Here is a 22,756-nt window from a genome sequence, read left to right as displayed (position 1 = left end):
ATGCACTGTCTATCATTGTCCTGACTCTCTTTAGTTTGTTTTCATATTAGAAACTTACAGATTTGGGTAAAACGTCCTTGAGAAATGTATAAGGCAATCGTTTTCCACGTTTTCTAAGTACACTCAACTAATTATATTTTACAGTGTAAATATATATTGTAAATATATTTTCCAAAATTTGAAAAGCGGCAATTCCTTAAGTATAATTCAATATGTTATAATATATAACACAATTTATTAAAACAATATATTATTTAATATATTTTACAGTAAATTTACATCATATATTGATTATAAATATATGGAAATATATTTTCTTTCCGTAAGGGATGCCACTGTAAGAAATTATATTGTTTAGTACTGTAATTGTTTTGATGTCACTATATTGGTGATTAGTGTTTCATTAGCTTGTTCATTCTTTTACTATATGGTTGGAACACACACAACCTCAAACGAGCCTTACAACAACAAAACTTTCTTTTAGAGTTATTTCAACAATACTTATACAACACAGATATCGCACTTAGAGTGTTTTGGAATTCACATTTAAAGTAAAGAACACGTATTTTGGACTTGGAACCATAGGTTCGAGCCTTACGTTTCACAACAACAACAAAACGCACACGAGAGAAGTGATACAGGAAATGACGTACCAGGAAATACACTGGTAAGACAAAAGTTCTCGCGCGAGACTGTAATTCTTCCCTCACATATGGCGAACAACAACAACAAACAGCTTGCACTCCAAGTTATCTGCGCGCTGATTTGCAGCGAAAAAGAAAAAAAGAAAAACAACAGACTAATATGGAGGAGAGAATGTTTAAAGAGACGCGAGCAGCACAGATTGTCCGTCCCGCAGAGAGTGTTGGAGGTAAACAAACAACTATAATAAAAGCAGTAGCTGCTTGCTTGCTGGTGTGGCGTGTACTTATTCTGATAGAAGCATTATTTAGTCAAACGCCTTCTGATATGAATGATATGTTATTGCTAGTCGAGCGAGGAGCCCGGCTGCCGCGAGCTGTTGCGGATGACGGAGGAGGAGTTCGAGCTCCTGCTGGGGAGCGTCGGGGCCCTCATCACCAAACAACACACTAAAATGAGACGGGCAATATCCGCGAGAGATCGCCTGTCTGTGACCCTGCGCTATTTGGCTTCAGGTGAGTCTGCCTGGGCGGTATTAATATAACGCTGAATTCATTGAACGTAGCTGTTGTTTATTTTAAGGGTTATTTTTTGTTATGCAGGGGAAACGTTCAGTTCCCTCAGTTTACAGTACAAGATTGGGGCCAGCACTATTTCACAGATCGTTATGGAGACCTGTGCTGCTCTGCACCAGGTCATGAAGAAAGACTACCTGAAGGTAAATTTCCATTTACTCAGCCCAATCATAAACATCTGCAGTAGTAACATTAATCATAACTAAAAGTATTGCATATTAAGTTAAGAGGACATGATGGTATCTTGTGACCATGCGATGTGAAGTCATGGGACCCAGATCCTATGTTGAGAGAATAAAGTTTCATATGTAAACCTGTACGGTTATAGCAACCTGGGATTATCAGAAATGGGGATTAATACTAAAAAATAAAAAAACTTAAGAATGACATAAAGAAAGTGCAGCATTAAAGGGGACATCAGATGCCCATTTTCCAAAGTTGGTGTGATTCTTTAGGGTCTTCATGAGTAGAGGTCGACCGATTGGCTGACCGATTAATCGGGCCGATATGTTTTAATTAATCGGCATCGGCCAATTGTGCTGCAAATTAGGCAGGTTAATAGGCAGGCGCATCTGCAAGTATCTAAGCGTTGTCTTAAATTAGTTGCTTACATTTACAAAATGAGTCTATAGCAGACATAAGCCATTTTAATAAAAATAAAGGTCCATGTTTTATAAAATGTCCACGAAACCTTTTAAAAATATTTAAGAGATGCTTAATTTAGTTGTATAGTCTACATACATGTTTTTATATCCACATATTTTGTTCTAATGTCACAAGTAATAATCTCAGGGTTTACTGGATTTTACACGATTCTTTTTGTAGTGTGGTATTGGTGGTGGTGTACTAAAATAAACATTGTCACGTGTGGACCTTTCTTCTTCTCACCCTTGATTCCTGATGGTTAAGAGGACAATTACTTGAGTCGTTTCACAGAATAGTACAACGGCGAGTGCGTCGAGTATAAACGTCTCGTCCGTTTGGGGAGGTGCGTGCACAGTCAAAAAAGATGTATGAGATGATGATAACTTATACCATTAATCTTACCCAGCATGTAAAATGTTACCAGAGAGAGAGAGAGAGAGAGAGAGAGAGAGAGAAAAGAGGAGGTAAAGAGAGAGAGCCCCAAGAAAGGGACCCAGAGAATCAGAGAGCCAGAGCATAAAAGAGACAGAGCAACAGTTTCAATCTTCTTTTATCCTTTCCTGACCATGTGACTAAAACCCAGTTGTGAGACCTTCAAACTGACCAATCAGATAATTATAACTTCCTCCACCGTACTAAAGGTGTGACAATTCATCGACCCCCAAAACATCTTGGCCTACAGGCCTAGATCACCATCAGCCCATCTGTGCCTTTAGGAACTTGTGGTCCTTGTGGTAGAAAAAGGGGGTGGAAAACAGTAAAGCAAATGTCTTGGTTCATTTCAAATATCTTGGATTATTTTCAATCCTACAGATGTCCCCTTTAAGGCATGGCTGTATTATATTACATTGCTCACGCAATGTATAAACATTCTCGAAACACATTGAGTGTTAAATTCACATTAAGTGAAGGCCTACAGAAATAGTCATATACAGTAAAACCAAAGCTTTACTGGCATGATTGATCAGACTTTTATTTACAATATAAACAAAACGTATACAGGGAATATTTGCGTATTGAAAAATATAGTACAGAGCGTTAATTGGGTAAAGAAGAACATGAATTGAAGGGGAAAATAAAATATAACAATGATTAGCCTATATTATACAGAGATACCAAAAAAATAAAAAGAATGGATTTAAAATTATTTTGTTATGTATTCTTTTAAGGTTCGTAATAATTAGTAATAATTTGAACTTTATAATGCTGTCACGACCACAAGGTATTTATACATTGTGCTATACATATTTTATATACTTTTTATATATTTATGTATATACAAATATCATAAATATTAGAATAAGTGTACAAAATGAACTTAAAGAAGCTAAGTCTTATTCTGTTCTATTCTTCTGTTCTATTGCTAGACACCATCAACAGAGGCAGAATGGCGGACAATAGCTCAAGACTTTGAATCGAAATGGCAGTTTCCACATTGCCTAGGTGCGCTTGGTGGAAAACGGATCTATTTACAGCCTCCAGCAAAAAGTGTGAGCGTTGAGCATAATTACAAGGGCAGATTCTCTGTGACGATCATGGCTGCGGTAGATGCGAATTACAAGTTCATCTATGCCAGCGTGGGAACCCAGGCCAGTGTCTCTGATGCTGGACTGTTCGCTCACTCGGACTTGTGCAAAGCCATGGATCAGGGTTTGCTGAACTTCCCTCCACCTGAACCCTTGCCCAACAGTGACGTAAAGATGCCGTACATGTTTGTGGGTGATGAGGCATATCCTTTAAGGCCTGATCTCATGACGCCGTATTCATGCAAGCAGACGGACCGCAGTCAACAGGTACTGAACTGTCGTCTATCAAGGGCACGTAGAGCGCCAGAAAACGCTTTCGGCATTCTTGCCAACGGGTTAAGGGTTTTCAGGAACACCATATATTTGGAGCCAGACAAGGTGGTTAAGATAACCATGGCCTCGCTATGCATCCATAACTTCCTCCGCGAGCGCAGGTCTGAGGCGTACACACCTCCAGGCTTTGCGGATTGGGAGAATGAGGACCACGGCTTAGTTGAGGGAACCTGGAGGAAGCAAGGAAGTGGGTCTTTCCAGCCGGCGGAGCAAAGAGGGGAAAGCGATGCATCAGATACGGCGAAAATCCAACGAAACCTTCTGTGTGACTATTTTGTCTCGCCTGCAGGTTGTGTTCCTTGGCAGGAGGAGCACATTTAGTATTGTAATGCCTGGTTCAGATTACACGATTTTTTTGTCTGTTACGATAGTCACTGTGTCAGATTACACGATTTTGACTCCTAAAAATCTTGTCATGTCATGGACAAGAAACATGTCAGACTACACGTTGTTTTCCGACCAGTCATCGCGAGCCGTTTCACACACTCATTCACTGGCACATACACACGCTCACTCACATAGCTACACGCACTCACTCACACACACACCTGACACACACTCACGCTCACTCGCACATACATACTCACTCACATACACGCACTCTCTCTCTCTCACACACACACACACACACTCGCTCGCTCACTCACACATGCTCTCTCACTCACACTCTCTCGCGCGCACACACAGTCACACACTGACTCGCGAACACACACTCTCACTCACCCTCCCTCACTCACTCACTCACTCACTCGCGCGCCGTCGTCGTGGAGGACCGTTAAAAAATTAAACATGCTAGTCTTTTTGTCGTGATGTCGTGAAGCATCGCAGACGCGACGTAGGTTGTCGCCCACTATGACACACTATACGAGATGAAACGATCGAATCTTGCGTCCCGACGCCCGTTGTCGTTTGCGAATCCCCACGACACCCTACGTCAAACGGATCGTGCCAAAATCGGGCTAAAATCGTGTAATCTGAATCAGGCATAAGGATGTCGGAATAGTATTTGTGTAGTGGAGAACACTGTGGATTTGATGCTTTGGCATTATTTTGGTTCTGTTATTGATTTTAGACCTTTGGTACAGAATGTCTTGTGTATATAGTATATCTTCAGACCATAGAAGTTGCGTACACCTATGTAAATATATATGTAAATATTCTTTTTGAAAGTTTTGTTTTAAACATTTATTACAAAAAAGTACTGGAAACAACAGTATAAAATTTTGCATTACTGTACAGATTCACAACATAACAAGTAGGCTATTATTTAACACTCAAGGTCAACATTGATTTGATGTCTTTTACAACAGTGAAATAAATATAACCTTGAGATCATGTACATGATGTTCCTTTTTATTCTGGATATATTGCTGTTAAGTAGTATCCCAAATTCAGATGCTACCTTAAGGTTTCCAAAGGTAGTGAATGCATCAGGTGTTGTGTCTGCCTCAACGTTTGCTGTCGTTGGCTTCCAAATAACACAAAATAAGATATTTTGAAGGTTTTATGTAGGTAACCAAACAGCTGATGGACCCCATTGACTTCCATAGTATATTGTTCCTGCAATGGAGTAGGCCTACTAGTGCTGCTCTTCTTCTGCTTACATTTTTCTTGGATTTTAAGATTCACTATCGCTACCTAGTGATAAGGCATAAAGATTGTATAACATACATTTAATGTATTTTAATTATGAAACTCTACAAACAATTTTATTTTTATGGAAGGGGTAGGTTTAGGTGTGGGGGTAGGTTTTTTAGCTATAATTACCATGAGTATTTCACACTTAATAAGATTCGAAAGCAATAGCAGCTCTCATCTTACAAACATTTAATTTATAAAATATAGAAATAAATTAATTTACTTCAAAAGATTGTTTTAGTCAATGGCATCCACGCTTGTTTCTTCGCGGGAGGCGTAACTGGTAGTAGGTGTGATTCGCAGGGGGCGTGGTTTGTAGTACAGCGGGACGCAGACAGACCCTTGTCACCTAATGCTTCTCACTCACAGGTCCAGAGAGGCGAGCTGTGATTCGAGGAGCGTGGACTAAAATACACGTGCATGTCTGGGAAAACTCATTAATATTCATATATGCTCCGCCCAGTGAAAACGAAAATCTCTCAGAAATCTTAAAACTCGGACGAAATCGGACAACCGGTGCAGGCTCCCATTAAACACTAGATTTCCGTGTCACGATGAAGGCGGAGGGCATCGCGGGCATTGAGCAGTTCGACAGCCCGGGGAAGGGCAGAGGACTGCGGGTGAGCAGAGCTTATGGAGTCGGTGAACTGCTGTTCTCCTGTCCTGCTTATTCATACGTGCTGTCAGTCAAAGAGAGAGGACTCATCTGTGAACAGTGCTTTACAAGGTCTGACTTCACGGAGTTTCAGTTGTCATGTCATGTTGGTGCTTTATTTTATTTAATTTATTTATTTATATACATTGTAGACTACTTTGTTACTTTTATTATACGTTTATGATCATTGTTTTCTAATAAATTCCTCAATTAATGTCTGATCTATACAGCTGCAAAACTTTAATTGGCATGTACTCCTTTGTTACCACATGAACATTCTGGTAAAGCTGAATGAGTGACCGGATTTAAAAGCATGAGTATATGACAATATAACAACATAACTCAGACAGAGAGAGAGAGAGAGAGAGAGAGAGAGAGAGAGAGAGAGAGAGAGAGAGAGAGAGAGAGAGAGAGAGAGAGAGAGAGAGAGAGAGAGAGAGAGAGAGAGAGAGAGAGAGAGAGAGAGAGAGAGAGAGAGAGAGAGAGAGAGAGAGAGAGAGAGAGAGAGATATGAATTGAATTCAATCTTATGTGCCTCTTTCTCTTTAGATTTTAGTGTGAAATAGGCTTGGCATGCCAGGGGCATGGTCTTTACACGTTTTTTGAGATATGAAATATACATTACTATAGTCACGATAAATTAGCCATTTTGATTCACGAACAGTATAGATAAGCTCCAAAAGGACACATCTAAAAATACAACTCAACATCTAAAAGCAGCTGGCCAAACCTTAGGACATTTGCTCTGGCCAGGATCAGTGGGTGTAAGTGACAGTGCCTGTTAAAAGTAGCAGACTCATTCTGACAGCTGCTTCAGTCTAATGGCTGTTCTCCGCTGTGTTCTGTTACAGTTTCTCTCAGTTCTAAATGAATCGCAGTTACAGAGGGGACTTTGAAGACAGAGTGAATTAATGTGTTTAAATGAACAAGTTACATATTCATATAGTAATAATGACTGTGTTTTCACAAGAAACACTCATTGCTATATGAAATTATGACTTGGTCTTACACACACTCACACACTCATTTTTATCATTGAGAGTTTTAGTGATCATTGGTGTTTGTTTGTGTTTTTATTTATCATGTACAGGAAAAAAGGTCTTGCAAAATGTGGAAAGTGCAAAAAAGCATTCTACTGCAATGTGAACTGTCAGGTAAAACACACAAAATACACACACGAACACAGCCATACACATACTATATATACAAAGAAACAAATTAGGCAAAGGAACAAATAAAAATAATGGAGGAAACGCATACATGAAGTAAACCGGTATCTGAAAGAAGTATCACATTCAGAAATTGAGAAAAAAATACTTGAAAAAGTAATATAAACACACTTAAATTATGTATTATGGTATAATAAAGATGTTATTTTGAGATCCGGAGTCCTTACATGGCAAGAATGGAATACAGGTATGATTGACTTATTTCAGTGAAACAGCGGATCATATTTACATTAGTGAGTACACTGAGCTAGTGGGGATGGCCTTTGTCTGTTTCTTTAAATACATAATCTAAGAGTTTTACATCAAAGGATTAATGTAGCTAGCACATATACTCTGTTGTAACGATGAATCTTAAGCCCTACATGAACGTTTATGATTGTTTGTCTTTTTTATATGGATTCCCAAAAAAATACAGTTAACATGAGTGTGTGAGTACGATTTAAGTTTACCCAACAACGTTGTACTAAAAATGGATGACAAACAGATGACAACGTTGTCAAAACTATCCCGTTCACACGGAACCGCAAAAAGGACTAAAAACGCTGTGTTATTCATGCCAGGCCAGTAGTTGGCGATGTCACTTTGTAATGAAACACTACGTGCCTATAGACTGAACACGTAATACGCATGCGCATGACATCACCATTATTCACGTTATTGTAGTTTACATGGCGTTTTGGGGCGCCTGAAAACACAAACTTTTAAAAACGAGATTCAAAGTGTTTGAAAACTATACCGTTATCGTCTCCGTGTAAACCACAAAAACGTGAATTTGTGAAAACGGTGACGTCGCCAACTACTGGCCTGGCATGAATAATACAGCATTTTTACAACATTTGGGATAGTTTTGACAATGTTATCATCTGTATGCGAAAAATGCAAAGTAAAAGCTTTTCAGTTTTTAGTACATCGTTGTCATGTAAATTACCCAAAAACATGCACTTTGAAACCCGTTTTCAAAAGTTTGCATTTTCGGGTCCCAAAACGCCACTGTCGCGTAAAAGAACGGCCAAAACGCATAAAAAGTTATCCATTTTTAACTGAAAACGGTGTGGTGCTACTTCAAAGTGACTGTCTGTTCATGAAGTGTAGAAATATCAATGACTCCTTATTGTATTCATGCGCAATAGCAAGTCATTGACATGTTTTCCCCTGTTTTGCAAAACACATTAGGGTTTAAAAATAGCATCTCCACTCCCTCTGAATTGTATTTAGACAGTTGTTTGCCTCAATCACACCACGAACACCAAACCAAGCTATGTGATTGTTCACACAAATCACTTTAATTAGTTAATTCATGTTATTTATATTATTTTGTTTATTCATTGATTTAATATACATTGATTTAAATAAAAGTAAACAGAATATTAATGAACACATCCTAATATTCAGGACAGTGACCCTCCAGGACAAAGTTTGGACACGCCAGCACTATAGACATTCATGCAGTGTTTTGTGTGTATGTGTGAGAGAGTGTTTCATGTGTCAGTTTTGTGTATATTTGACAGAAGAAGAACTGGCCCATGCACAAGCTGGAGTGTAATGCCATGTGTACGTTTGGAGAGAGCTGGTGCCCCTCGGAGACGGTGCGACTGGTGGCCAGAATCATCGTCAGGCTGGTTAGATACAAGCACGATTTTCTTACTCCTCTTAGAGATACAGAATCAATGAGTTTTTGACGTGTATTTTGCTGATGCAGAGAGACCAGAAAGAGAGAAGCCCCTCAGAAAAACTACTCTTATTGAAGGATATGGAAACCCGTAAGTACCAGAAAAACATTAGACACATCTGACAGAGAGGCTAGGTTCGAAATGGATTACTAACTTTCTGAATACTGTGCATACTAGGCATTATGAATGTTATGCTATATATTGTATAGTAGTATGCTATTATTGTTGTCACACAAGTGTGAGTGGCATCCAGTTGTGGTGTTGGAAGTGAAAATGAGCATTTTGTGCTTTTACTTTTTAATTTAATTTAATTTATAATTATTTTTATTTTTATTTATTTTTACAAAATAACTTCCACAGTTTTCTGCTCACACAAATGCATGTAATTAGTGTGATCACATTTTTCTCCATTTTTAAAGATGGGTGTTGTTATCAGTCCTTGATTCCAAGTGTCAGGGAAGTAACAAACGTTGGAAAATTTTAAGATGACGATTGAAAAAAAGAAAAAGAAAATCCTAGTGCTAAAATTAGTGTTATCATTTTATAGCATTTCATTTCCCTTTAAATTTCTGTTTTCTGTTTACATTGTATTAAACATTATTTTCTATGAGCACAGAAGAGAGCTGTGGGCTGAAACGTTTGCTCTCTGGTCAGTTTTTAATACACTTTGCACTTTTTCCACCTTTTTCACAGGCAAAAAGTAAAATTAAAGATACATTTTTGATTTTTTTTTCATGCAGGCAGTTTCTGCTATTTGGTTAAACAAAATTTGAGTCAACAAAAACTGAGTCTGTGTTGTAGTGTTTCAGAGTAAAGAAGGCGAATATTTATGCTGTTTTGATCTCTGTGTTTTAGGTTAGACAGCTTTCATTAACTTTTTACACACTACATACTCATATATGATTTTGTAAATTTTTCGTTTTGCCATTTTTTTTTCTTTTCTTCAAATATATATTTATGTATTTCACAGCTACAGTGTCTCCAAATGGACAATATGAATGTGTGTGGAATGAGAAATGTTGACATGCCATTTTTGTGTTGACTTTAAGCATGTATACAGCTGCTGGATAATGTTATGATATCTTCATCTTCTCACAGACATAGAGGATTTGGATAATGAGAAAAGGGAGATGACTGAAGCACATATAGCTGGCCTTCATCACTTCTACTCCAAACACATGGACTTCCCTGATCATCAGGCCCTGCTCACACTTTTCTCACAGGTAAACATACTGTAAAAGAAGTGTGACAGTTGACTGTTTGCTCTGTCCTTCCCAGTTAATAAATAAAAATACCTAAATAAATAAATTACTGGGTAATAAAGACCCAGTAATCTACCACAGAGATTAAAACCTTTTGGCAACAATTGACATTTTGAATCCAAAATTGTGGTGATTTGTGTAGATTTGATGAGTTTTTGAAATTGGGGACAGGGGTCTGTGGCAATGAAAAGATGTCATGCATTTTGAGCTGTCAAAGAATAAGCATTAACAATAAGCTCCTGGCTTCAGTGCTTGAAGTGCGGTACTGTATTCATTTACAACTCTAAGCTGTTTAGCTGAAAAGTGAATTGGAAGTCATGCCTTAATTCTTAATACTTGTAATAATACGTAGTCCATAATGTGCAAGACAAAGTCAACTGTGGCAAGGATCTAAAAACAAAACTGTTGGATAGTGGAAGGCATAGAATGAAGTCATTTTAAGCAACGCATCTAAGTAGTCTCAAAGTGAATTGTTAAAGGCTCCCTGACATGATTTAGATATTCATATTTATATATTCATTCATCCATTGAGATTTCATATATTTTAGTGACACACAATTTAATTGATAGATTATAGCTAGCTGTTTGTTAGTAATGGCACATATTAGCATCTTAAATGCTAAGATTTACATGCTCCTTTAGCAAAAGCTGTTGAAAGAACTTGAATCAGGAAAATGTTCCACACTTCTCCACAATGGTAACCCACTGTAATTTAAATGGTTCTAATAATTCCAATGTAATTGAACATTAAACACAATTGCACACTGTCAAGTCTTCCCCTTTTCTAATTTTCTAATTAAAAAAAACATAAACTAACACTTAATTTTAACATTTATTCTCAATTAATTCAACCATATGCAAAGCATGCTGGGAACTAACAAGCACCGCCCAGTTTCAGTTAATGCAAGCAGCAAAAAGATTTTTTTTTCAGTGTATCTATCTGTCTGTCTGTCTATTCTATCTTATTTCCACCTATTCCCCCCATAAATGCCAACAATCTATTCCATTATTGGCTTTTTTTTTTTTAACAAAAAATCTGACCAAATTAATTTCTTGGGATACTCTGTAAGATATGTAGCAACAGTCAGGTCAATTAATCTAACCCTAAATTGTTCAATTAAAGTAAAAGATTATAAGGCATGATATGTTGTGTCTCCTTCACACAGGTTCACTGTAACGGCTTTACTGTGGAGGACGAGGAGCTCTCAAACTTGGGTTTAGCTATTTTTCCAGAGTAAGCACAAGTAAACACATACACATACACATACACAATCTCTCTGACAGTGCTCTTCTCACAAGGCTTTATGTTTTTGCAAAGAGCAAAATAAGAATTGGCTCCCTTTCAGTTAATGAATTGTAATTTGAATTGGCCATGCTTCATGAAGTTGAATTGGAATTTGCTTTGGAGTGAAAGATCAAACAAATAAAAAAAGAACAGTAGTGTTCTAAAATGAGTTGATTTATAAAATAAATTAAATATTTACTCACACACAGTATAAATGATATAAAAGTGTCTATTTGCCTTTATGACCTAACATATCTGAGACACTAGTAGGTTGGAAATCCATTTTCAGAGGTTTATTTAAGGAATAATCTGAATAACCAAACTGACATGAAAAAGGTCATACTTTACAGGATGTTGCAAGCAAAAGCCTCTTAAGTCTGCAGTACACTTTAGTTTTTATGTGTGTACAGTAAGTGTGACGTAGATGTCATTATCAGCATAGTTTGCACGCAGGCTGTATATTCTGCGTGCAACCACAATTGCCAGTAAGTTGCTGTAAATTCTACAGCCATTTGTTACAGTGTAGGTCTTCAGGATTACTAGAACGTTATAGACCGGTCAAGGGCCAGAGAACCCGTTGTAGGGAACCGCTGGAACAGTGTGATGTGCTTGCTCTCTTTCATGTCCGCATTCCCAACCCAGCACTGTTGGGTTACTGATTATTAGTGATTATAAACCTCAATTGGGTTAAATCAATCCAGCTTCCTTATCCAACAGTCTCAATTCAGCGATTGGGTTGAAAACATAATCCAGCATTTTTAGAGGCTACTTAGAGAAACACATCCCAGAAGGTCTGAGTAAGGACTCTTTTACAACCTCTCATTTTTCCCATTTCTGTCTTCATCCTTTACAATTTTCTCTAAGCTCTCAGTTTTTTTTTGTTACACTGTGTTTATCCACTTTTCGTCTCCCACATTCCTGTATTGTGTTTCTGTTGCTCTCTTAGCATTGCCCTCATGAACCACAGCTGCTGTCCCAATGTGATAATCACATACAGAGGTGTCAACGCTGAAGTACGGGCTGTGCAGGAGATCAGTCCAGGGCAAGAGGTCAGTATGTCGTTGCCATTTTATCAGTGTTAATCTAGTCACAAAATTACTGACAGAATGTCAGTAAATTGTCAACCATTACAAAGACGAGGCAAAAAGTCACATTATTGTGACAATTAATTTAAATTAAAACATACTGTTGACAAAAATATGATGCAAAAATAACACTGCAAAATATTAACAATGCACTAACAATGTTTTTAAAGAATAACAAATCTAGAAACAATGTTTCAATTAGTCAGTATAGCCAATAATGTTGAGAACTGCTCATTAAACATGCCCAAACGCTTCCTATATAAAATAATATTAGGCCTACATCTGCAAAAAATGATGCAAAGTGAACTTCAACAAAGACGTAAATCGAAAATAATGTATTTGAGCCCCTCAATACATTATTTTTACACCTGGGTGACCAGTGTGACCACCTAGATCAATGGAGGAAAGTTACAGTTTTTCACGATTGTTAAAACACAATTTATGAAACAAGTCACCATTTTCTCACAACTATAAACACAATAACTCATAACTACACACCAATTTGTACACAAATCAAAATTACAATGTCAAGTCAAGTCACATTAGTTTATGTAGTGCTTTATACAATACAGATTGTTTCAAAGCAGCTTTACAGTGATAAACAGAAAAATAATGATTTGATGCAAAAATAATTCAATTCTGCTGTAAAGCATCTCTAAAAAAGACAGTAGTGTCATTATTCAGCTGAAGTCAGTTCAGAGTTGTTTCAGTTCTGTTTAAAGTTCATCAATTATGAAATGAGTTCAATTCATCTTTCAAGCAGCTCGACAAAATACAATAGTGTTGTTATTTACTTTGAGTCAATGTTGTTTTAATTCATTTCATGAACAGTGTTGAAGTTGGAAAAGCATCAGCCGAATCAGCTATAAAACAGCTCTGCAGAAAACAGTGTCATCATCCAGCTCAGCTCAGCTCAGCAGTTTTGTTCTCATCTAAAATTGTCAGTGCAGTCAAATTAATAATGTTACTGAATATTAAAGTGAACCACATGTTAATCTCAAATATTTTACTTAAAAACATAATTATTCTCTTCTATCAAAATCAAACTTTGGCCTCAAACTTTGGACACAAAACCTGACAAATACACAGACTACACCTCTGACTTGAACACACCATTGATATCAGCTCAGAACACTATTACAAAAATCATCTTATTTGTAATCGGGAATCATTTTGGATGTCAGTGCTCTGTTACAGTTTACAACATGCATGGAAAACATATAGTAAAAATACAACAAAATGAACTTTAAAGTCCCACTGAAGCGCCTTGAAAAGCGCATTTAGTTATTCAATGTGTTGACGTAATTTCCACTGAAACAGGAAGACAGGGTGAACAATAGCCAATAGTGTTTCGTTTATATCACAGCTCCATATTTGACAGCTTATGAAAGCCACAGTCTATATATATATATATATATATATATATATATACAGTATATATACACCAGAAAAACAGCTCAGTTTTGCTTGAGACCAGCTGGTTTTGCTTCCTCCAGCTAGGCTAGCTCCATGTCATCTCTAATCACTATAAACCAGCTTGGACCAACATGGAATTCATGCTGGGTTATGTTGGATTTTTCAACAGGGATGTCCAAAATTAAAATTAGCCGTTCAAATTGAATCTGTCATAATCCTGACGTCTTACACTCTGCAGGCATCCTTATCGTTGAGTTTCAGTGACTGACAGCTTTCTGTATGTTTCCTCTGTGTTTGTAGATATACACCAGCTACATAGACCTGCTGTACCCTACAGAGGACAGGATCGAGAAACTCCGAGACATCTACTACTTCACCTGTGACTGCAAAGAGTGCACAACCAAATCCATGGTGTGTGGGATGGATGGAATACACTTTATTTACCCATTTAGGGAAATTTGTTTTGGACCCAATTACACATATACAAAATTAACACATATAAACCTCATAGCACAACATAATTAAGCAATACAATGTAAAATATAAACTACCATTTAAAAATATTTTTTGGGATTTAGCAAGGCCTCAAATGAGTGTGAAAATCTGTATCCATCACATGTACAAGAGAGAGATTTTACTGAATTACGTTATATGGTATTACAATGTATTGTTATAATATAATATGTTGATCATATCATTTTGCTCTTGTGGGTCTGTAGGATGTGGTGAAGATGAAGGTGCGGAAGCTGAGGGATAAGGTCAGTCAGAAGGATATCAGGGATATGGTGCGTTATGCCCGGAATACGATGGAAAACTTCCGCAGGGCCAAACTTGAGAAAAATATCCTTTTTTGACCCTTTTGCTAATATTGTGCAAAAAAAAGTGTTACTTGATTGTTTGATTCATAAAACTGTCAGTTATTCAAAATATTATTGTTCAGTGTATGTTTTAAATAAGTTGTGATTAATAATGTTTGCTAAGTCAAGCATCACTATTACTAGTGCTTACAGGGTTAGTGATTTAAACATTTATTTAAACTTCTGTCTCAAATTTTGTTGCTTTTTCAAGTGAACAAACTTAAGATTTTTATCGGACAGAACATGAAACAGGCAAAAATGTCATAACATTTTTATTATTTTAATGTTACTTAAGGTTTGCTTATAATGTTAACGTTTTTTGCTAAAATATCTATATCTATATATATATATATAGCCTATATATATATGCAGGAAAGTAATTTTTCTCAACCCTCATTCTGACTATTTGTCTGAAATGATCAGTTTTTAAGGGATTGTTTAAGGCTTTTCAGTAAACAGACTGTTAAGATTGGCTAACGTCATTGCATAGGAAAAAGTATCAACATTCACTCACTAACAGACAAATCATTATTAAACCTTACTTATGATTTACGATGTAGCTGCTGTCAGATACAGCTGCTTCATCTTCATTGTACTTTTCATTACACTGGGTCTCGTTTATAAAACAATCTGCATTAAAATGCTCCAAACAGAGATATAATCCTCCGACATGACCTGGACTGCCATTAAAAATAAACCATCCACTTGTTCCTGACACTGGGTCCTTCTAAAGGCTGTACAGAGACACAAAAAAAACTGTTAATGTTTTTTTGGGGGGTTTTCTTTGCTTTTAACGTGACACAGGATTCAGCTGTCCAGTGACTGAACGCCAGTGGCTGGGGCCTATGATGTAAAACTATTTGGCAATGTCTTGCTTTGGAGGCAGTCATATAAAAATGTATTTGCCCGTGTGACGACACAGATTCCACAACGTCTAAACGGGCCATTTTTGAAGCTTTATTAAATACATGCTTTTTTATAATGAGTAGAACATTTTAAGCTATAAAACTTACAGAATGTTTAATTGGTACAAAGACCTCTTATATGTCAAAAGATTAGGGAAAATTTGGTTTGTCATGTCTTGAGCCCTTTAAAATATCATAGCCAGCTAGATCAGCCTTGCAATGTCCTAGAAACCAACCAGAACAACTTAGCTCACAACTGTTGTTGTTTTTGAATAGTGTTTTTATGTTTAGTCAAAGGTCATTAAATAACATAAAAGGTTAAGTCAAACATTTATTGAACCTTGACTGTCGTTCACGCCCGGCTGAGCTGTTGGAGATGTGTGAGCTCAGCATTGATAAGATGAGTACCGTGTTTGATGACTCCAATGTCTACATCCTTCATATGATGTACCAGGCCATGGGCATCTGTCTCTACATGGAGCATTACGATGGAGCAGTTCGCTATGGCGAAAAAGTCATGAAGTCATACACGTAAGAACACCCACATACACGAATATAATATATGTGAAGGTAAATATGTATATGTTTATAATGCATACATTGTGTTAAAATTAATTATATTTGTGCGTATACTAATATTTATATCGTCTGCATTTTATCTGTAGTGTCCTTTACCCAGCACACTCTCTAAATATTGCATCTATGTATCTGAAGATGGGAAGACTCTACATCGTTCTGGACAGGAAGTCCACAGGCATTAGTGCCCTTCAAAAGGTACAAGCTCCTCCAAAACAAAAGCAGATATTTAGCCGAATGTTATCTTGTGTATACAATGAAAGCATACAGTGACTGGTCCACGTAAACACACAATGCACAAACAAGTTGCAAGTGTTGCAAGTTCACAACCTGGTCCCTGAAAGGAGTGTTGCCAGGGCCAGGATCACGTGAGACAGGGCCGCCCCGAACTCAAGGCATGATTCACTGACTGAAAATGCCTGCAGGTCCCCCACCCACTTAAAGGAAGCAGGCACGGTCTGGAGCACTGTCTTTAGTGACAAATCTTAAGCTCAACTGACTCAAGCGTCTCGAAGGGAGCTCTCTGAAGGCCAGAAAGGACCACAGAGGGCTCCCAGGAGGGAATGAGGTGCGTTCTGGAAAGATTGAATCTCCTGTCACCTGGAACCTGATGACCAGGTCGTGCTTTCCAAGTGACCTACCATCAACAGCATCGTGATGTGCTGCGATGGCGGCAACATAGGACAGCCTCCACTCCAACTTCTCTTGCAAGAAGGAAAGCACAGAGCTGATCGGGCATTTCCAGGGGTCTTCCCGCCGGGAAAAACACCACTCAGCGAACAGATTCCACTTTAAAGCATTTAAGAAAAGCATAAGCCTAGTAGAGGGGGCTCTAGCTTGAGTGATAGTGCCTACCACCGCCAGTGCCCTGTCCCTGAGAAAGCAGTTCCTTCCTCAGGGGAATTAGCCAGGGAGGGGCTGTTGTGAGGATTTCTACAGGAGCTGACAGGCTCTATTGCGTCCTTCACCAGGATGCCGCTGAACCTTGTGGGACCACGTCTCCTCCCAGCCCTCCTCTGGGGGAAGGAGTGGTGCGTTCGCCATCTCCTGTTTCAGAACAGCTCCGTCCATCTCTGCGCCACCCGTCTCAGGGCCACTTTGATGTACTCTTCGAGAGCTTAGCGGCATGGACAGGCTGCGTCGCCTTCCTGCAGGTCCCTCGGTGGGGCTGATGGGATGACTCTGGGCGGTCGCCCCGGAGATGGTGTAGACGCCGCAGGGGGATGAGGGCCAGCCCGCGGCAGCTTGATGTGCTTTATAGCTTCAGTCTGCTTCTGGACTGCCGAAAACTGCTGGGCAAAGTCCTCGACAGTGTCACCGAAGAGGCCGGCCTGAGAGATGGGATGCAGAGAAAGCGTCCTTTGTTGGTCCAACCAGAGATGGCGTTCCTGGACCACCAAGGTGGACATTGTCTGGCCGTGACTTTCGTTGCCCGGAGGGCGAGGTCAGTTGCCGTGCGGGGTTCCTGCAAGAATCCTGACTAAGAACTTCCCTCGTGCAGCTCTTTAAGTGCTTTTGCCTGATGGACCTGCAGAATGGCCATGGCATCCAGGGTGAAGGCGGCCTGTCCAGCGGCACTGTAAGCCTTAGGAGCTTAGGAGCAGAATCAGGAAGAAAGGCAATTAAAATAGCTGTTTGCTCTTTCTCTGAAGAAATTCTCTTTTGATGATTGGAATGAGCGATTGTTGTCATAACCACTTGGCTCTGAAGCAAAATATGAATGAAGTGACTAATACCGGGCATATTTATACCCGTATGTCCGGGTGGGTGTGACTAGACATGCATATCACACTGGCCAATGTCCATTGGCTTGTTTAGTTACCACTTGGAGGTGATTGGGCTCCGTGGCGAGACACCATTACGTCAGTATCGACGTAACGTCGAACGTGACTGACCAAATGGGAACTGAACATTATTTACAATTCTGTCAGGACTATCATCAATACGATTGACAGTTAGCATACAGTTTGGATTGGCGGTATGGTTCTGTTCTGGGCAAGAACCCCCTGCGCATTCATGCAGCCTAGCATGGATAAGAGCAAGGAGAGCACAATAACCCCCCTTAGGGTAAACAGAACAGAACCAACATGAATGTATTGCAGATATCATTAATTAATTTTAATGTACAACATAATTAGAGAATTTCAGTCTGATTCAGGGGGAATCAGAATGCCAAATCCTGACTGATGAGAGGAGGAGCTGGGGATGGAGAAGGGTAATTAGCTCCTGAAAAACGCGATAGCTGCTGATAATTCTGAAGGAGCTTATATATGTATACAGTGATAGGCGTCATATTCCTATAGGTAGACGTGGATCAGCTGAGAGTCAGCTGATGCAAGCTTTACTAACGTGACCTGCCAGAACTGACGCTACGCTTGATCATTATTACCTGCAATCCACAGCCTGACGGCAAACGGTCCTGAGCATGCTCACGGCAGTCTGGAGCACGAGCTTCTTGTCGCATAATGACACATATGCACATATGCAAATGACAAGTAAACTGACGTGAGCTGACGCCAAGTTTGTTTACAGCAGAGTGGGAGGACGCGTGTGTTGTATTGTTCATCAAAATTGTACTCACTTGTGCTTGTCCTGGATGCAGCAATCTATATGAGTTGATTCTATTCTTAAGACTTTGGGAATCAAAATTCACAAGGTTTCTTAATACATAAGGCTAATTTTTAACTTGTTAAGACCCTTAACTTACATTTTTAAAACTACAGAAAATTCTAATTCTCTTTCAGGTTTTAGGACTACAGACAAAATTAAAAAAAAAAAAAATAATAATTATACTCTGTAAATGCCAGTACTAAGTGATTATTGTTTGTGTTACAGGCGTTGGCCATCATGGAGGTTGTTCATGGAAAGGACCACGCATATGTAGAGCAGCTCAAACAAGAAATACATGGGAAATAATGTAAATGGTGTGTACCGTTTAAGACTGCACTTGAGTTTCATTTTGTAATTAAGCAAATGGAGAGACTTTCTTCAGTAATACGTTTAGGAGGCTGATTAAGTATTTCTGTACAACATGGAATTGAAAATCAAAGTGCAAGTGTGCAAAAAGGGAAAACAAAATAATTCATAACATAATTTAAGCATCTATGAAATTAGAACAGTAACAGCTGATAACCAGACAAACAGAGCAAAGGTACTGTAGTCACAGAACAAAGCAGAAGTCAATTAAATGCAGAACAGGCACAAGGGGAATTCCAGCAGGACTGCATAGCTCTGCTTCAACTATGCACAGTCTGGAAAACCATGAACACAGTGAAACATCTCAAGGATTTTATACTCAACACTAGTGGAAATCCACTTAACTAATCAAATTTGAGGAACGTATAAATTATTTTTATAAATAGTCTATTTGTATAAATAGTTTATAGATCATTATCACTTTTTAAAATAACATTTTCAATTGATTTAGAATATAGAATATAATTAATCAAATCTGTTTTGTATTGGTGGATGTTCGGTTTACTATTTGCCTATTTCTGTTTGTGGATTTTATAAGTAATAAACAGTTTAGTTATATGTTTTGTTCAGTGTTCTCATGTATATATAAAGAAAATCACTGCTAGTAGCTGAATTAACATTTTTGTCTAAGTATGCTTTTATTTTAAGTATATACTGTAAGTTATTGTCATAGTTTTATAAAATAATTGAGTTTAAATAACACACGTAAAACAAAATTAACTGTAAATTTAACTGGGTATAAAAATAAAAAAAAGGACCCATCTTGTCAGAAATTAAAAAAAATGTTTTTTAATGTTTTTGAAAAAAAGGATCTTATGCTCACCAAGGCTGCATTTATTTAATCAAAAATACAGTAAAAACGGTAATATTGTGAAATATGTTTAAAAATTAAAAGAACTGTTTTCTATTTGAATATATTGTAAAATGTAATTTTGTAAAATCTGTGATGCAAAGCTGAATTTTCAGTATCATTTCTCCAGTCTTCAGTGTCACATAATACTTCAGAAATAATTTTAATATGATGATTTGATGCTCAGGAAACATTTATTATTATTAGCAATGTTGAAAACAGTTTCTTTAAATTTTCTCTCTTTTTTAAAACTCTTACCACAAATATTTGAATGGTTTCGTTGTTTCCACAAACCTGTTAAGCAGCAACATTTTCAACATTGATGATCGTAAGAAAGGTTTCTTGAGCAGCAAATCATCATATTAGAATGATTTCTAAAGGATCTATTTAGTAAATTTACTAAAATAGAAAATTATTTGAAATTGTAATATTTCCCAAAAGTACTGTTTGTAATATGAAATGAAGAGGACATTGAAGACCTTGATGAAGAAGAACTTTAAATGCAGTTTGAAATGATGACCATTTGCTTAGGACATTGTTTCCCAACCACTGAGCCCGAGTACTGAGATGCACGTAACATTTACTGCCTCAGATGTGGCTGTTCCAGTTACATACAAACTATATGTTACAAACCCCGTTACTCAATTTGAGCTTGATTTTCATAAGATGTTAATTATTATAATGACACGTGCAAGTGTCTGACCATAGCTATATAAAGCCACAATACAAACTTCGAAGACAGTGTTTAATTTATGCGGGGTTTCCGCCAGACAGCGACGATATGTAAATTTGTTGTTTTATCATCACTAACAAAATCATACTTACTGTGTTCCTACCTGACTTAAACTTTCACATTAAAATTGAGTACTACTTTTAATATAGCCTAATAGATTTATATGCCATTTGAAACAATACATGTGTGTATAATTTTGTTATATTTTTAAATAGGCTAGTGGTGTGCCGTGGGATTTTTTGCTTATCAAAATTGTGCCGTGGCAAAAAAAAAAAAAAAGGTTGGGAAACACTACCTTAGGATATGATCCACTCAAATGGTCCACAAACAATGAAACTGTCGACTTGGGGAATTTAAGCCATTTTGGGAAATGAGAATTTTCAACCATCTATCTTGAAGTGGAATTCGGGTCGAGGCAGTCTGTCATTTCTTATAGTACACATTCTCTTTCATTCTTCATGACTGCCAGAGGCATTTCTAAGCACCAGTGGATGACACACACCAACACAGTCATGCGAAATGCCACCCACCTGAAAACACCAAGTTTGCTCAAAAGAACTGCAGAGCTCACATCAGCCACATTACCGTACGCGCTTACGAAGCTGCCAAGGAAACTCCCCATAAAACGGGCCAAGACTAAGAGATGACCCTGGTAGAATTGCAAGCAACACCTTCTGGTAAGGGTTGAAGAGATTTAAAATGAGCTCTCCTGTCTGTATTAGGGTGGGATGAAGGCAGTTGAAAAGAAGCCAGGTGAATGGAATGGGGGACAAGATGTGATGGAGGAGAGCAGGCGGTAAGACACTCATGTATGTGCAGATAAGCAAGCACATGAGCATTAAAAGACATTAAGTTTAATTTAGCAAGCATATAACCATCTTGATCATAGATGGAAAAGACCATTTACAGCCAATACAGACAATTTACCATTGGAAATATGTATATTAAAGGTTTTTAACAGTTCTAGTGCCACCTATTGTCTGCACTACGTGCTTGAACCCCTAATAAAAATGATTTACATGAGCAAATTTGGAGGCTAACTCTTTCTGTCATGGTCCATGTGGCAGAAAGTAGACTACCACACTGAGCCAAAATATCTGAGCATGACACAGTTGGATCCAGGGCTTAAAGTTTCCGGCACCTTGCTAAATCTCCAGCATTTGGCTGCGGGGAAAAAATACGCGTGTGCATATTTATTACAGAACACAATTTATCATTCACAATCTCTCAACCGCTTGTAAATCTGTGTAAAAAATTAGCTGCAGACAATATGCTTTGACAAAACTGTCCTTTTCAAATCAGCATGCCAGTTATGTAAATACACATGGCAATACACCAGAGTTTAAGAAATGTCTGTCTGAGAAGCTCAAAAACTGCATGTTTTCACTGAATATTGATGAAGCCTCAAGCCAGAGCATGGACAAAATTCTCAATGTTCTTGTTCGCTTTTTTGATAATGCGACCACCAGAGTAACAACACAACATCTGGCAGGCAGTAAATTTAATATTGCCAATGCCTCAGCACTTATGTCTTTTTATTATTATTATTATAATAACCCTGCGTATGTGTCCACCCCCGCAACCCCACACCCCCAGAAAAAAAATCAGGATCAGGATTTTGTTTTGCTTTATCCCACGTGGATTCCTTCGTGCTACAGATTCAGTTTGTTATTAAAGGAAACAGATAAAACCAACCAAAGGAAAATCTGATATTTGAAAATGTTTTTTGGTAGTATACGACACCTAGGGAAGGCACCTTCCTTTTGCGTGTTGTGACAAATGCAGCAAGATATGCACATGTAATGGGCACAAGTCTGGAACTTGAAGCATAATGTCTGCACAGTTTCGAAAGGACAAACTTCAATGTGATTTATGCAAATCAATTGAAAGTGTCCTCG

At 38.0% G+C, this 22,756-nt stretch overlaps 2 protein-coding genes across 3 annotated transcripts; both read left to right on the top strand.

Annotated features, from left to right (window-relative positions):
- The first annotated feature begins 640 nt into the window (after positions 1–640).
- On the top strand, positions 641–5,060 carry LOC311068892 (uncharacterized protein). Of its 2 annotated transcripts, XM_084091717.1 has the most exons (5): positions 641–871; positions 992–1,157; positions 1,245–1,360; positions 3,230–4,046; positions 4,705–5,060. In XM_084091717.1, the coding sequence occupies exons 1-4, from the start codon at positions 713–715 to the stop codon at positions 4,040–4,042; spliced, it is 1,254 nt and encodes a 417-aa protein (XP_083947843.1). In that variant the 5' UTR covers positions 641–712; the 3' UTR covers positions 4,043–4,046; positions 4,705–5,060. The 2 variants fall into 2 exon arrangements, with proteins under 2 accessions (XP_083947843.1, XP_083947842.1); XM_084091716.1 differs by having other exon boundaries at positions 3,230–5,060.
- Positions 5,061–5,706: 646 nt separating this feature from the next.
- Positions 5,707–20,225, top strand: smyd2b (SET and MYND domain containing 2b). The gene is made up of 12 exons (XM_084091715.1): positions 5,707–6,086; positions 7,105–7,168; positions 8,752–8,862; positions 8,943–9,003; positions 10,012–10,136; positions 11,342–11,409; positions 12,407–12,509; positions 14,262–14,372; positions 14,681–14,801; positions 16,080–16,254; positions 16,389–16,497; positions 19,135–20,225. The coding sequence occupies exons 1-12, from the start codon at positions 5,914–5,916 to the stop codon at positions 19,213–19,215; spliced, it is 1,302 nt and encodes a 433-aa protein (XP_083947841.1). The 5' UTR covers positions 5,707–5,913; the 3' UTR covers positions 19,216–20,225.
- Positions 20,226–22,756: the final 2,531 nt, after the last annotated feature.

The sequence above is a fragment of the Abramis brama genome (assembly GCF_963993115.1).
Source record: "Abramis brama genome assembly, chromosome: 18".
In the NCBI taxonomy this organism is placed as follows: Eukaryota; Metazoa; Chordata; class Actinopteri; order Cypriniformes; family Leuciscidae; genus Abramis; species Abramis brama.
Note: the sequence above shows the minus strand (reverse complement) of the source record. Positions and strands in the feature narration are given on the sequence as shown.